The sequence below is a fragment of the Scomber japonicus genome, chromosome 7 (genome assembly GCF_027409825.1).
Source record: "Scomber japonicus isolate fScoJap1 chromosome 7, fScoJap1.pri, whole genome shotgun sequence".
NCBI classification, from domain to species: Eukaryota; Metazoa; Chordata; class Actinopteri; order Scombriformes; family Scombridae; genus Scomber; species Scomber japonicus.
The window spans coordinates 30,349,571-30,365,514 of NC_070584.1; the positions used below are offsets into that span (position 1 = coordinate 30,349,571).

Consider the following 15,944-nt stretch of genomic DNA (forward strand, 5'->3'; position numbering starts at 1 on the left):
AGCCCGTCGGCTCGCTCAAAATTCTTCACAGTGGAGAAATGTTCCTCCTAACGACTCATTTAATCTGGTAACGAGTCTTAAAATCTTCTTACTTCACTTGAAACAAGACAAAATTGAGCCAACGAGGTGACCTCATTTCACTGTGTTTTAAATGCTAATCAGCTTGTTACTGTACGTGAGTTTTTCTTGAACGATGTGACATTACTTTAACAAAGTGTTCTGACTTCTTATTTTTCCAATATGAGATAAGGTAACTTATTAAAGATAACACTATTTTTATCTAGCATGAAAAGACCAAAACCAACAATAAATTGATTCTGCTAACAGGTATTTTTACTCTGAGTGCTTTTAATCTTCACTGGTGTACACTAGTGTTGACCCTCCTGTCGTCGTCCTTCCTTCCTTCCTTCCTTCCTTCCTCTTTTCCTCCCTTCCTCCCTCCTTCCTTCCTTCCTTCCTCTTTTCCTCCCTTCTTCCTTCCTTCCTTCTTTCCTCCCTTCCTTCCTTCGTTCGTTCCTTCCTCTTTTCCTTCCTTCCTTCCTTCCTTCCTTCCTTCATCTTTCCCTCCCTCCTTCCATCCTTCCTTCCTTCCTTCTTCCCTTCCTTCGTTCGTTCGTTCCTTCCTCTTTTCCTCCCTCCCTCCCTCCCTCCCTCCTTCCTTCCTTCCTTCCTTCCCTCCTTCCTTCCTCTTCTCCTCCTTCCTTCCTTCCTTCCTTCCTTCCTTCCTTCCTTCTCTTTTCCTCCCTCCCTCCCTCCCTCCCTCCCTCCCTCCCTCCCTCCTTCCTTCCTTTCTCTTTTCCTCCCTCCCTCATTCCTTCCTTCCTTCCTTCCTTCCTTCCTTGACCTTAGGACAACAGGATGGTTAAACCTTTATGATAAGTATGTGCTTGTTACTGTACGTGAGTTTTTCTTGAACGATGTGACATTACTTTAACAAAGTGTTCTGACTTCTTATTTTTCCAATATGAGATAAGGTAACTTATTAAAGATAACACTATTTTTATCTAGCATGAAAAGACCAAAACCAACAATAAATTGATTCTGCTAACAGGTATCGCCTGATAGAGCTTATTACTCTTCACTGGTGTTAACCCTCCTGTCGTCCTCCCGGGTCAAATTGACCCCATCTCTTTTGACTGTTCCTTTCTTCCTTCCTTCCTTCCTTCCTCCCTCTTTCTTTAATTTTTCCTTCGTTCATCCCCTCCTTCCCTCTTTCTTTGCTCCCTCACTTCTTTCCTCACTTCCTTCCTTCTCTCCTTACTTCCTTCCTCTTCTCCTCCCTCCCTCCTTCCTTTCTTCCTTCCTTCCTCTTTTCCTCCTTCCATCCCTCCTTCCTTCCTTCCTTCCTTCCTTCCTTCCTTCCTTCCTTCCTTCCTTCCTTCCTTCCTTCCTTCCTTCCTTCTTCCTTCCTCTTTTCCTCCCTCCTTCCTCCCTTCCTTCGTTCGTTCGTTCCTTCCTTCCTTCCTCTTCTTCTTCCTTCCTTCCTTCCTTCCTTCCTTCCTCCCTTCCTCTTTTCCTCCCTCCTTCCTTCTTTCCTTCCTTCCTTCCTTCCTCCCTCCTTCCTTCTTTCCTTCCTCCCTTCCTTCCTTCCTCCCTTGCTCCCTTGACCTGAGGACAACAGGAGGGTTAAACCTTTATGATGAGCATGTGTTGCTTATTCTGAGATGACTCTATAAACTATTGGATCTCTGAAAGTACAGGGTAGGTGTTATATGCTAATACTTCAGCCTACACCTTAATAGTCAGAAACTGCATTTTTAATTTTTTTGGTTGTATCTGTTTCCAAGAGAGATGAAGAAAACAAGCACATATTAAAAATGACTGAAATAAACTAAACTTAACTAAAACCTTCATTTGTAAGACGTCTCTTACATGCACAGGGTTGCTGTTTACTGTCCTTTGATATTTCTGATGAGATTCCTTGAGTATTTTTAACAGTATCTGGAGCAGAACCAATACTGATGAGTTTGGAAATGCAGCTTGTGAAACACTCGAAAGGAGAAAGGGTCTTATTGAACTGACCTGGATGACCACAAGCATTCAGCACAGAAAACACAACAAAGACAAAACCCCGAGGACTAAACTACTAGATCTAGACGGATAAATCAGCTCAGCCGATAAATCTGCGGATGTGCTTATAGCAGATATGTTGGTATCGGCTTATAAAGCACGTTGGCTGATAAGCAACGAGAAATTACAGAGCAGAAATGCATCTAATGTAGTTTTAATGTCATTCAGAAACAATATCAGTGTCAAATCGCTTGTAAATGAGAAAGCACTTTTCAACTGTAAAATATCCTGCTTATATATATATCTTATAATTCTTTAGATAAATAAACATTTAAATGATCCTTAAAAATATGTTGTTTGCTAATGTAATAAAATGTGACGTCCTTTTAACCCTCCTGTTGTCCTCGAGTCAAGAAAGGAAGGGAGGAAGGAAGGAAAGGAAGGACAGGAGGGATGAAGGAAGGAGGGAGGGAGGAAGGAGGGAAGGACAGGAGGTAGGGGGAGGGAGGAAGGAAGGAAGGACAGGAGGGAGGAAGGAAGAAGGAGGGAGGGAGGGAGGAAGGAAGGAAGGAGGAAGGAGGGAGGGAGGAAGGAGGGAAGGACAGGAGGTAGGAGGGAGGGAGGAAGGAAGGAAGGAGGAAGGAGGGAGGGAGGAAGGAGGGAAGGACAGGAGGTAGGAGGGAGGGAGGAAGGAAGGAAGGACAGGAGGGAGGAAGGAAGAAGGAGGGAGGGAGGGAGGGAGGAAGGAAGGAAGGAAGGACAGGAGGAAGGAAGGAAGAGGGAAGGAAAGTAGGGGAGGATGGAAGGGAGGCAAGGAAGGAGGGAAAGAAGGAAGGACAGGAGGAAGGAAGGAAGGGAGGAAAGAAGAAAGGAAAGGAGGGAGGAAAGAAGGAATGAAGTAAGGAAAGAAGGAACAGTCAAAACAGATCAAGGTCAATTTGACCCGGGAGGAGGACACAAAGGTTAAATAGTGTCTGTCAGGTTTGATAAGCTACACTTCCAATATTCATCGTAATAAGGAGATAAGTCACACAAATGGAAAGGTGTTCCTCGAGGGAGGAAAGGAGGAAGGAAGGAAGGAAGGAAGGATGGAAGGATGGAAGGATGGAAGGATGGAAGGATGGAAAGAGGAGGGAGCAAAGAAAGAGGGGAGAAGGGAAAGAAGGAAGGAAAAATTAAAGAAAGAGGGAAGAAGGAAGGAAAGAAGGAACAGTCAAAAGAAATCGAAAAATTGAAAAAAATCACATTTGAAACAGGATGTGGCAAAAAAAAACCAACAACCCATTTTTGTCATTTTTCTTAGTTGATTGTTGGTTTTGGCTTCATCATTATTTATGTATTCATTACTTTAATAATACATTTTTGGCATTTAAAATGGACTTTATCTATAAAAAACTCACGTATAGTAACTACAGTATAAATACACTAGGAAGACATTTTGCCATCTGTTAATGCTACTGTATGCTTGGATGCATATATCATGAGGCTTTATTCTGTCTCTGTTGCTGGGATACTGTGTGTGTGTGTGTGTGTGTGTGTGTGTGTGTGTGTGTGTGTGTGTGTGTGTGTGTGTGTGTGTGTGTGTGTCTTGCATTTTCACAGTCCTGTTTCAGTGGGTGTAACAGTCAGTACTGACCCAGGCAACCCTCCGGCCTCCATCACATTTGCCAGCGTGACATCGTTTGACCAGACGTCATACTGCCATTTCCTCAGGCCCAGTACGCCACACAGCACCCGTCCTGTGTGCAGACCCACACGCATGTTCAGATCCACCTCTGTCGCCTCCACCACCGACCTGCAGGAGGGGGAGGGGGGAGGAAGGAAGAGTGTAAAATATTCATCTAGAACTTTTGAAACAAATCCAAGAATATTTCACCTCCGAGCCTTTCTCTGTTTGCAGATTATAACGAAATCTGGTGAACAGTGAATGGCTACGGATCAAAGAACAATATTAGTTTAAGGGTGCGGACAAGGTTCATCTTACAGTTCCAACAGTCTGCATGGCTCTCTGGATTTCAGTGTTCGACATTAGAAGAAGAAAGAAAGTAAACTCAGAAATTTAAGAGAAAAATAGTCACATAGCCTCATTTTGAATGCCTGCTGTGGAAGAACTGATCAAATTGTACTTTTCAGTTGGGTTTAGCAATAAGGAGATACTTGTGTAACCGACGGCAACACATTCATTACTCTTCACTTTTCTGATCATGTGTCAATCGCTGCACTATCTATCTATCTATCTATCTATCTATCTATCTATCTATCTATCTATCTATCTATCTATCTATCTATCTCTCTATCACTCTATCACTCTATCACTCTATCACTCTATCTATTTATCTATCTATCTATCTATCTTCCTTCTTGTAGCTTTCCCCTGCATTGTGGGCATCAATAACTTCAAATTTCAGTTTTGCACAGCTGCTTAGAGGAACACACGGTTACTGAGTGCTCTCACAAAGAGTGTTTGTAAAGCTGTGAAATCGGCATCAGCTGACATTTCCTAATGATAATTGTTGACATGCATCAGGCCTAACGAACTGATTAAATCTGAGACCTTTAAAAAAAAAATCTGGAAGCCTTAGGGTGCCCAAATGTTTTCTAAATTTTTTATCAATTTATGATATAAATTATGCATTAATGTTCACTGAAAATATTGTGTATCATGTTCGAGATCCTTGAGAGACTGTTTACATCTGTTTAATTATTTAAAAAAACGTCAAGCGGTGCCAGAACTATTGCATACAACCATAGAGAGGTGTAGTTTTGACAGAGAGTGCTTATGGCAGATATGTTGGTATCGGCTTATACTGCACGTTGGCCGATAAGAAACGAGAAATTACAGAGCAGAAATGCATCTAATGTAGTTTTAATGTCATTCAGAAACAATATCAGTGTCAAATTGCTTGTTAATGAGAAAGCACTTTTCAACTGTAAAATGTCCTGCTTATATATATATATATCTTATAATTCTTTAGATAAATAAACATTTAAATTATCCTTATCAAAAATATGTTGTTTGCTAATGTAATAAAATGTGACGTCCTTTTAACCCTCCTGTTGTCCTCGAGTCAAGAAAGGAAGGGAGGAAGGAAAGGAAGGACAGGAGGGAGGAAGGGAAGAAGGAAGGAGGGAGGGAAGGAAGGAAGAACAGGAGGGAAGGAAGGAAGGACAGGAGGAAGGAAGGAAGGAGGGAGGGAGGGAGAGGAGAGAAGGAAGGAAGGAAGGAAGGAAGGAGATGAGGAAGAAGTAAGGATGGAAGAAAGGACAGGAGGAAAGAAGGAAGGAAAGGAGGGAGGGAGGAAGGACATGAGGAAGGAAGGAGGGAGGGAGGGAGAGAAGGAAGGAAGGAAGGAAGGAAGGAAGGAAGGAAGGAAAGAACCAACCGTAGAGAGAGAGGTGTAGTTTTGACAGACAGTGTGTTTGCGTGTGTGTTTTACAAGGTGGAGGAAAATAAATGCCCATCAGGCTGAAGGAGGGATGTCACACACACACACACACACACACACACACACACACACACACACACACACACACACACACACACACACAGAGCAGAGGGATGAGTGTGTACAGCAGCACCTGTCCTCTGAGATAAAGGGCTCCTGCAGCAGCATCCATCCACTCTGACAGAGCGGCAAGGAAAGAACATGACAGGCTAGTGTTCACACAAGGAAATGAGGTGAAGGCGCTCGGTGTATGTGTGTGTGTGTGTGTGTCAACATGCTAGTAGAGTGAGGGGTGGGAGAGTACACAAATTGAACATATTTCTCACTTTGCTTTGATTGTTGCAGCAAACAAAACAACACAATACTTGCTGTTTTATAATGTTGAGCAAAGCTTAAATGTTTGGCTGTCTGAAATGTGAAGAGAGAAAACTGGCAACATGACTGAAGGATGCTTGATTTTGTTTAAGCTAGGCTTGTTCAATCTTTTCCGTAAAGCTCCATAATGTGGCTGCAGGTTTTCATTCCAACCAAGCAGCAGCACAGCAGGCTTGATTTGATATTTTGGGGCTTTTTTGCCTCTAGTGGACAGTTAGTGGCAGAGAGGCCAACAAGAAACAAGGAGAAAGACAGAGAGAGAGAGAAAGGGGTATTACATGCAACAAAGGTACCCTGCCAGACTCAAACCAGGGGTGGGAGAGTATGAATTGTGAGCCACCAAATGACTTTTTGATGACAAATTGAACATATTTCTCACTTTGCTTGATTGTTTGGAAACAAAACAACACGATACTTGCTGTTTTATAATGTTGAGCAAAGCTTAAATATTTGGCTGTCTGAAATGTGAAGAGAGAAAACTGGCAACATGACTGAAGAATGCTTGATTTTGTTTAAGCTAGGTTTGTCCAAACGTTTCCATAAAGGGCTATAATGTGGCTGCAGGTTTTCATTCCAACCAAGCAGCAGCACAGCAGGCTTGATTTGATTTTTGTGGGGCTTTTTTCCCTTTTTCCCCTTTCTCCCTCCCTCCTACCTTCCTTCTTCCTCCCTTCCTTCCTCCGTCTTTCCTTCCTTCATTTTAACCCAAACTATGATCTTTACATAGTTCTAATCAAGTAAACTAGACATTAACCACAGCTTCCTTCCGCTTTTCCTTCCTTCTCCCTCCCTCCTAACTTCCTTCTTCCTCCCTTCCTTCCTCCTTTCCTTCCTCGCTCTTTTCCTTCCTTCTTCCTCCTTCTCTCTTTTGTTCCTTCCTCTCTTTTTCCTCCCTCCTCCCTCCTTCCTTCCTTCCTTCCTTTCCTCTGTCCTTCTTTCCTTCCTTCAATTTAACCCAAACCATGATCTTTACATAGTTCTAATCAAGTAAACTAGACATTAAACCACAGCGTCACACCTTAAAACATCTTTATTTTCACTCCCTAAAGATACGTGTGAAGATGTGTGAGGGCAGCAGTGGAAAACACTAAACTAAAGAAACTGTGAAAATACATCATTGTTCATCAAGGGTGGAGATAATCGTTCATTAATCGTAATCGAGGTTAAAAGTTCAATTAATCGTGATTTTTGCCATAATCGCCCAGCTCTAGGTTTGGCTCTGCATAGATTTGTTGGCAATAAGACAAATATAGAAAATCGGCAGATGCATGTTATAAAGAAGGTGTGTGTGTGTGTGTGTGTGTGTGTGTGTGTGTGTGTGTGTGTGTGTGTGTGTGTGTGTGTGTGTGTGTGTGTGTGTGTGTGTGTGTGTGTGTGTGTGTGTGTGTGTGTGTGTGTGTGTGTGTGTGTCACTCACGCGATCGTGTCAATCATGTCCAGGCCCATCTCCACACAGCAGTGGGCGTGATCCGCCTTGGGTTGGGTCAATCCCGACACACAGTAGTAACAATCTCCCAGGATCTTTATTCTCCTGCAGTGATTCTCCTACAGACACGGAGAGAAAAACATCAACCGGGCCCACCAGATTATTAACCTCTGACAAAACAGATAAATGTGTTTCCATTGGTTACCAAGACAATAAGCGTTGGTGGCGGAGTGGCAGCCGTTTATAAGCAAAAATAAACGTTTTAATGTCATAAGGTAGAATTAAAGGGTCGTCATTTCAGTTTTGAACCAAGTCCAGGGTATAGAGCTTATTTGGGCGTTAATTACTTCATATGACAAAAATAACTTTTTTTCTGAATTTCTCTGATTATATAAAATTGTGTATGCAGGTAACCATAGCAACAATACTTCTGCTCCAGTTAACTCTCACTTTTAAAACAAGCATAACAACAGGTTACTAAAAACAAGTGGATGGCAGTTTGATCACTGCTTGTATTTTTTTTTTTTTTTACTTTTGTGATGAATGATGAAGGTATAAATGAGTTAATGCATCTACAGGCGTCATGTTATAGAAAATAATGGACGACAGCAACAGTGCAAATCAGCACTTCATTTAGTAAGACACCTTATAATGTATGATTGGTCACTTGATATGTAATTATTTTAGGATTTTGACTTCAAACTGAAAAATCAAAGCTTTATGTCGCTCAAATTATTGAAAATATGGCCCTGCTAAAAACAAAAACACAACAATTATTATTAAAAGACATAATTTGGACATGAATTTCATTTAGGTCCACTGCTGAAAAGAAAACTGTAAATTTAACACAAAATATTACGACTATTTCTCAACATATTATGACTTTAATCTTTAAATTATGACTTTAATCTTGTGATTTTCCTAAATGTCTCAAAAAGGCTCTCTGAAACTGGTATGCTTTCAAATTTTAATAAACTTTATTACCTCTCAAGCACCATTACTGTTCCTTAATAATATTATAATAATAATATTCTTCTGCTGATTTACAAAAAACGACTGAGCTTGACGACTTTTTGAAAAGAAGTAATAGTTTCCGATGACGAGCTCAGACGGGAGGAACTCATTAATGACACATTTCTGAAAGTTACTCACACGCACTACATGAAGAACTATTGTACTCTCACTCCTGTCACATGAGATTTGACTGTATGGAAACTGCATGGAAGCTGCAGCTGCATCTCAGCTCATGTAAATCAGATGTGTGTGTGTGTGTGTGTGTGTGTGTGTGTGTGTGTATGTGCGTTCTTGTGCAACTGTGTGTGTGTGTGTGTGTGTGTGTGTTTGTAGTTGAGGCCAACTCTAATTGCTCCGACATGCTCTTGAAGTAGAATCCCACCCACACATTCCCAGACAGATCAGCTATTTGTCACAGTGCACATTATGCACAAACTCAGCAACGATGACACAAACACAAATACACACACACACACACACCTTAACAACACGTGGACACAAAACACACACACACACACACACACACACACACATACCTGCACACGCTGCAGCACAAGCAACCGATTGGTTGCATGCAAACATGCTGTACAGGTAGTTCGGTTTACTTGCACACACATATATATACACACACACACACACACACACACACACACACACACACACACACACACACACACAGAGGGTTCCCATTTGGCAGTGCATCACACACACACAGTCATCAGAAAATTGTAATGGTTGACCCTACAAAGCTTAGCCTGCAGGCATCCTCTGAGTGACAAACATGTACATGCACACACACAAACACATACACATACACACACATACACACACACACACACACACACACAAATATAATACAGAGGATTCATGACAACTGCAGAGTAAGAGGCGGAGATGAGAAGAGAGGAGACGGGGTGCTCTGGTTTTCTGCTCACGGGAGCAGAAAGATTCTGGCGTGGGAGGATATGAGAATTCAGAACATGGATGATTATCCCAGCACAAGGAACAGAAACAGTGTGTGTGTGTGTGTGTGTGTGTGTGTGTGTGTGTTTGTGTGTGCGTGCATGTGTGCATGTGTGTGTGTGTGAACATAAATGAGACAGAGGGAGAAAAATTATCAGCTGACAGCAAGCCATGTCTCAAAAGGAAAGGTATGTGTTTGCTTTTGGAGACAAACTTGGGATTTTTTTTTTTTTTTAAACCATCCGATTGTTTTATTACAGTGTCTCCAATTAGGGCATGATTGATTTTGGGTCGGGGGAAGGTTAGGGTTAGCCATGTGGCTTCTGTTATGGGTAAGTTTAGATCGAACCTCCAGGGAATAAATGCGTTGGGTAGCATACAGCAGTCAGACAGGCTCAGCAGCTGTGACAGAGCCGATTTGAAAGTGAATTTCTCCCTCGCTTACACGACAGGGTATAAATCTCAATTAGGATGCAGCTGCAGCTAGACACACACACTCACACGCACGCACACACACACGCACACAATATGTCCTCATCACAAGATTTCCATATAATGGCTTACTGAGCGCTGGAGCACTGATAGCAAGCCACATATCACCTTGTATCTTGCACTTTCTCTCCCTCTGTCTCTCGCCCAGCGTTAAGCCATGACTGATTGCTGAGATGCAGAATGAACTCAAGAGGGATAATCCTGCTGATCATGTGACTTTTGCATGTGTGTATGTTTTTGTGTGTGTGTGTGTGTGTGTGTGTGTGTGTGTGTGTAGAAAGGAAGAGTAAACTGTCTGAAGAGATCACTTGGCCCTTGGTAGAAGAAGAGGTCAAGCATATCACATATGTACATGAAGGGTTGAGTGTTGATGTGGTGTGACTGACGTTCTGGGTGTAATTGACTTAACGGTGTAACTGGAGGACTCTTGGTGGTGAGTTGTCTTTGATAACAGGCATAAAAGGCATGTGTAAATATATTGCGTAATCATTCAAATTTAACGGGAAAGAAAAAACTCAAATCTCAAGTGGAAATCTGAGGTTACTTGTAGAGAAAAAAATGCTCAAGTGCAACAAAATTTGACATGAATGACGTTTAAATTTGTGGGCTTAATGTAACATACTGCACTGTTTAAACTAGTGTTTGCATTTTAAAAAGTGCTCTTCATTAAGAATGTATAACAAACGAATTTCCATTTAAAATCTGTTATAGTGCATTATACATACAATTCCCTATCAAGTTGGTATGGTGAACTTGTTAGCCAATAATAAACTTCCCAATTATCTGTTTGTCCATCTAATCAATGTACATCCAATATTCGCTCTTTATTAGCTCTAGTTTGGTCTCCACCAGTTCCTGAGAAGCATGTTTTACTTTCTTCACCAGATAGTCATTAATTTATCTATCTGCTGTTTGATGGTAGCACATCACAGGTAGTGTACAGTAAGTTTATCACAGCTAGAAGTCCAGTAGAGCTGCAGGATTGCTCATAATTCTCTGGATTGGTGATGGTCAAGTTTTTTTGGGATGCTCGAGAGTTTAACTAAACAATATTAGCTCAAGGTCCACAGAGACAGAGGTCTTTTCGTACCTTACTTAGTGTCTTTGTTAGGGAGTTGTCCATCATTTCCATCAATCATTGGCATGTACTTGGTCAAACTAGGCTTTGCGGTCATCGCGAAGCCACACCAAATCTTAACTGGAGGACACTGTCTCCCCTTGAGATAGTCAGTGAGGCTGCTCCTTTTGGGGAAAACAGGAGGCACCCTGATAGTGTTGCTATAGCAGCCGAGGTCAGATATGTGTTTTCTGTCGCTATCTCAATACTATATATGCTATAAATGTGTTGGATCTGACCATATTTTAACAACCTGTGGTTTAAAGACTATCCCTGGAAGACAGAAACTTCAGGATTTGAAGGAAGCATCAGAACTGAACGTCTACTGATTATTCATTCACTTCTCCTTGATCAAGTAAATAAACCTTTTCAATGCAACACATCCTGGACTCCTGTCTACTCTCTCCACTGACGTATGGGCTGCATATTTAAAAATCAACAGTCTGAATTTGCAAATGTCTGACCACACGATCATACATTATGGGCTTCACACTGACGTCCACCTATACAGACATTTGGCTACAGTGTCGGTCACGTAATAACAGGTGGACATAATTGTCTCATTTCAGGATTCATCTTTCGTCAAGTGAGCCAACTCCATCCACTGAAGAGGACTGAGTGCTGCAGTTGAAAGCCCCAGAGCTAGTAAGTAGACCTTTTACATATAAATGAACTTCTGTTATTTTACAGCCCTTGCCAAACAATTTCACACTGCTAGATATACTGTGAAGGCTCTATAGAGACTTCCACCAGCCGAGCAGCTAACTTCCTGTTAGCTCTCTGCTAACTTGAATGGGGATAGAATAGTTTAATCGTGCAGCTCCAAATTTGATCAATCTAAGTGGATCAAATTCTGATAGTGAGACGAGTCATTCTACAGGTGCTGTGTGACACTCAAAATTATGTATCCATCATTTTACAGACGCAACAGTAGCAACACAGAAGGCTACGGCTGAGCCTGTGATGTCAGTGTGGCATTGACAGTGTTTTTGTAATTCCTCTCACTGCCAGAAGGGGGAGACAAAAAGCCCCGCACTGCAGCTTTAAGACTATTTTGTCAACTGCTATTTCTCAAAGCTTTACAAAGCGAGTAACTCCTCTATTCTCTCTTTACCCTGTGTGTGCTGTGTCTGTGTGTGTGTGTGTGTGTGTGCTGTGTGTGTGTGTGTGTGTGTGTGTGTGTGTGTGTGTGGCTCATGCAGTATTAATATGATTACAGTAGCCTGGCGGCAGATAACCTATCACTCACCTAATCTTCTTTCCCAGAGAACAACGCTACACAGGCTTACTGATGTACACTGTACGCTACCATACACTCTCTTTATCAAGTGCAATAGTCCCAATAATGCTCACACACATACACACAGAAATACTCCACCTCCTCAGCCTTTATCTCCCCTCTGTCACTCATCTCTCCCTCCTTTCTCCTTCTTCTTGACCTTCATTTCCTCCTCCTCCTCTTCCTCCTCCTCCTCTATGTCAGTCAGCCTCACCATCTTCACTTTCACTGTCTGATCAATATATTGCTTTGCATAATAAATGAGCCCCAGGACTAAATAATACATTTCGTTTTTTCTTGGAGGCTTTTTTTCTTTCTTTTTTTTCTTTTTTTTTGTGCTGCAGAGCAACAACAGGCTAAAACAGGAGCTCACCAACTGTTTTGGAGACACTCACAGCCAGCATGCCTCCCCCTCACTGTAGGCTCACTGTGATGGCTCAGTGACATTATTTCATCGCTAACAAGAGCTATAATCATATCATATCATAACATTTATTGATGTTTCTCTATAAGTTACACCCTTGTGTGCCATTATCTCACTGAAACTGGAACCGAAGACGAACAAATGCAACCAATACATTCTCATCTAGCAAAGAAAAAATCAGTATCAGTGCAGTGATATGACGATAAGCAACAAGAAATTACAGTAATGCCTGTTTTAGATCATTTGGAAATATTATCTTACCAAACCTTAACCCCTTTTATATGACCTGAGCTGCACCAAACACAGTTAGCTGTGGACCAGCTGGTGAACACAGTGGAGCATTTAGCCGCTAAAGAGCCAGATATTTCCCTCAGGAGTTGGAAAGAGAGCAAAAACTGGGCAAAAAGAGACTGAATATTGGACTTATATTCACCAGGTGGACAGAAACACGACTCCAAATGAATGATAATGTTGCTCTGTATCTGCTGGATGTGGAAATAATACGTTTTTGCTATCAAGCTCAGCATATCAACTTAAAAGGTGATGATATGATGAAGTGGCTAAAAAAATATGTTACTGCAGGTTTAAAGCTGCTATAACTCATATTATAATAGCAATAATAGATTAAATCACTATGTGTAATGTGAAAGTTGATGATTCTGCAAGAAATTATCACATAACTCTGCAATTCTTATCAGCTCTACACAGCATGGGGCTGGGTATCGTTTAAAAAAATGACGATACCAGTACGCTTAAAGTGATACTGATACCAATGAGTACTTCATTAGATACCAATCGTGTGAACAGAAGCATTAAATTGCGACTTCACCACCACAGAGGGGTTGTAGCTGCTGTGGCAGAGGGTCAATCACATGTTCCATTAACCCTTGTGTCATCATCCCGGGTCAAATTGACCCTGTCTGTTTCTTTCTTTCTTTCTTTCTTCCTTCCTTCCTTCCTTCCTTCCTTTCTCTGTCCTTCTATCCTTCCTTCCTCCCTCCTACCTCCCTCCTTTCCTTCCTTCCTTCCTCCGTTCCTTCCATCTTCCTCCCTTCCATCCTTCCATCCATACTTCCTTCCTTCTTCCTCCCTTCCATCCTTCCTTCTTCCTTTCCTTCTTTCTTTCTCCCTTCCATTATTCCTTCCTTCCTTCGTCCCTTCCTTCTTTCCTTTCTTCCTTCCTTCGTCCCTTCCTTCTTTCCTCTGTCATTCTTTCCTTCCTTCCTCCCTCCTTTCCTTCCACCTTTCCTTCCATCTTCCCCCCTTCCATCCATACTTCCTTCCTTTCCTTCTTTCTTCTTCCCTTCCATTCTTCCTTCCTCCTTTCCTTCTTTCTTCCTCCCTTCCATTCTTCCTTTCCCCTTTCCTTCTTTCTTCCTCCCTTCCATTCTTCCTTCTTCCTCCCTTCCTTCCTTCCTTCCTTCCTTCCTTCCTTCCTTCCTTCCTTCCTTCCTTCCTTCCTTGACTCGAGGACAACAGGAGGGTTAAATCAAAGAACACTTGCGTAGGTTGGTTGTGAGCAAGTCTGTGCAAATTGTCATATTTTCTAGCTCTGGATGCAAAAAGGATCGATTGAAGGGAGAGGTTGCAATACTACTCGGTATTGATTTATTTTGGTCGATACCCTTTAGAGATATCGCGTACCAATACCCACTAATACCTCAGATCTTTCAGCTCATTATTTTGGTTATCTACTCCTCAACTTCACTGCTTTGATTCACTCTTACTACTCTCATCCTGTGGAAAAAGCTCAGAAACCTACCTCATCAGCACCAAACTGCAAACTGGTGAATGTACCGTTTAGCATTTAGCAGCTAAAGAACACACAGCTCCATGTCTGTTGTAAGATGATAATGATCTCTCTAAAGTCTGAGAATATTCAATTATATATTAGGTATGATATCATGATATTTTTATTCTGCCCATATCGCCCAGCCCTATAGCAGCGAGGAGATAGAAGGTGTGAGCACTTACTGTCGCCAGTTCATCAAACTTCCCAAAGAGTTCATTGAGCAGCTTGACGAGTTCCTGAGCCGTGCACTGAGATGCCAAGCTGGTGAAACCCACGATGTCTGCAAACAGGATGCTGCCAAGGAGAGAGAGAAAAAAGACAGAGAGAGGGGGGGGGGGAGAGAGAGGGAGATAGAGAGAGAGAGAGAGAGAGAGGAGGGGGGGCAGAGAGAGAGGGAGAGAAGGGGAGAGGGAGCAAGGGGGAGACAGAGGGAGAGAGGGAGAGAGAGGGAAGAGAGAGGTAGAGAGGGAGAACGAGAGAGAGAGCGAGAGAAAGAGAGAGAGAGATTATAATCTAACGCAAAGTGCTCAACATGCCATAACATCTGATTTCGGTTCTCTAAACTCAATTAAATTAAATTGTAGCAAAACAGAGGCGGGGAGGGGGGTGTGTGGGGGGGGTTGCGTTAACAGCACAATAACAGTATATCCCTCCTCTCGCTGACACCCAAAATACCCACAGATCTGCTCCGGTGCCGACGAAAATTGGCTAATGGCGCTCAAATGGTGAAGCAAGCAGCAAGTATCATAATCCAATCCCTAATAAGTGAAAAAGGTGTTTTAGGCCAACCACTAAATCAATTACAGAGCTCAACTGCCTGCTGCTGCATAGCTGGTGCATAGCTGGTGTAGTGGGGTTGAGGAAGGTGTTGAAAGCTACTTAGCCCCTCATTCATTTACTCAGAGGCAGGCCAGATGGCAACAAAACAAGGTGCTATGGATCTTATTGACTCCCAGCTGAGGGGAGAAAAGTATATACTGCTCCCACTGGAGTAAAAAGGCTGAGAGCGGAGGCTAGGTGTGTGGAGCTGGGTTATATTTTACATAATTTAACATTTATCATAATGCTGATATGATAGCTGAGATTCAAATCAGTGCTTTCCCCATCATCTTATCATCTTATCATGAGAAATGGTTAATGAATGTGTTTCTTTATGTTGAAAGTTGCTCACAAATAACTAAGGTTTAATTAAAGGTGCAGTCAGAAGCATTTATAAACATGAATATAATAATCATGAATAAAATAATAATAATAATAATAATAATAATAATAATAATAATAATAATAATAATAATAATAATGCATTGTATTTAAAGGCGCCTTTCAAAGCACTCAAGGACACTTTACAAGGCTCATATAACACAACAACAGTACATCAAAGATAAAGAATAAATATGAATGTGACTACAAAATGCATTAGTACTATATATATATATTAATATTATTTTAACTCTTACATACTGTTCATATTCCCCATCGCCATTAATAAATGTTTTAATAATCTTATGGAAAAGAAAGATGATGGATTTACAATCACTATTTTATGGTGCAGGAGAAAAAAATTATATAATATGATGAATCAGCATGTTAAAATGCTTTTTTAAAT

General features: G+C 41.6%; 1 protein-coding gene across 1 annotated transcript in view; it reads right to left on the reverse strand.

The window, feature by feature from the left end:
- Window positions 1-15,944, reverse strand: part of LOC128361501 (adenylate cyclase type 1-like) — a 74,986-nt gene that overhangs the window by 42,386 nt on the left and 16,656 nt on the right. The window contains exons 4-6 of the mRNA XM_053321989.1: window positions 14,521-14,632; window positions 7,249-7,376; window positions 3,647-3,805 (exon numbers count right to left, since the gene is read on the reverse strand). Coding sequence (XP_053177964.1) covers window positions 3,647-3,805; window positions 7,249-7,376; window positions 14,521-14,632 — 399 coding nt within the window. The remainder of the gene's footprint in view (window positions 1-3,646; window positions 3,806-7,248; window positions 7,377-14,520; window positions 14,633-15,944) is intronic.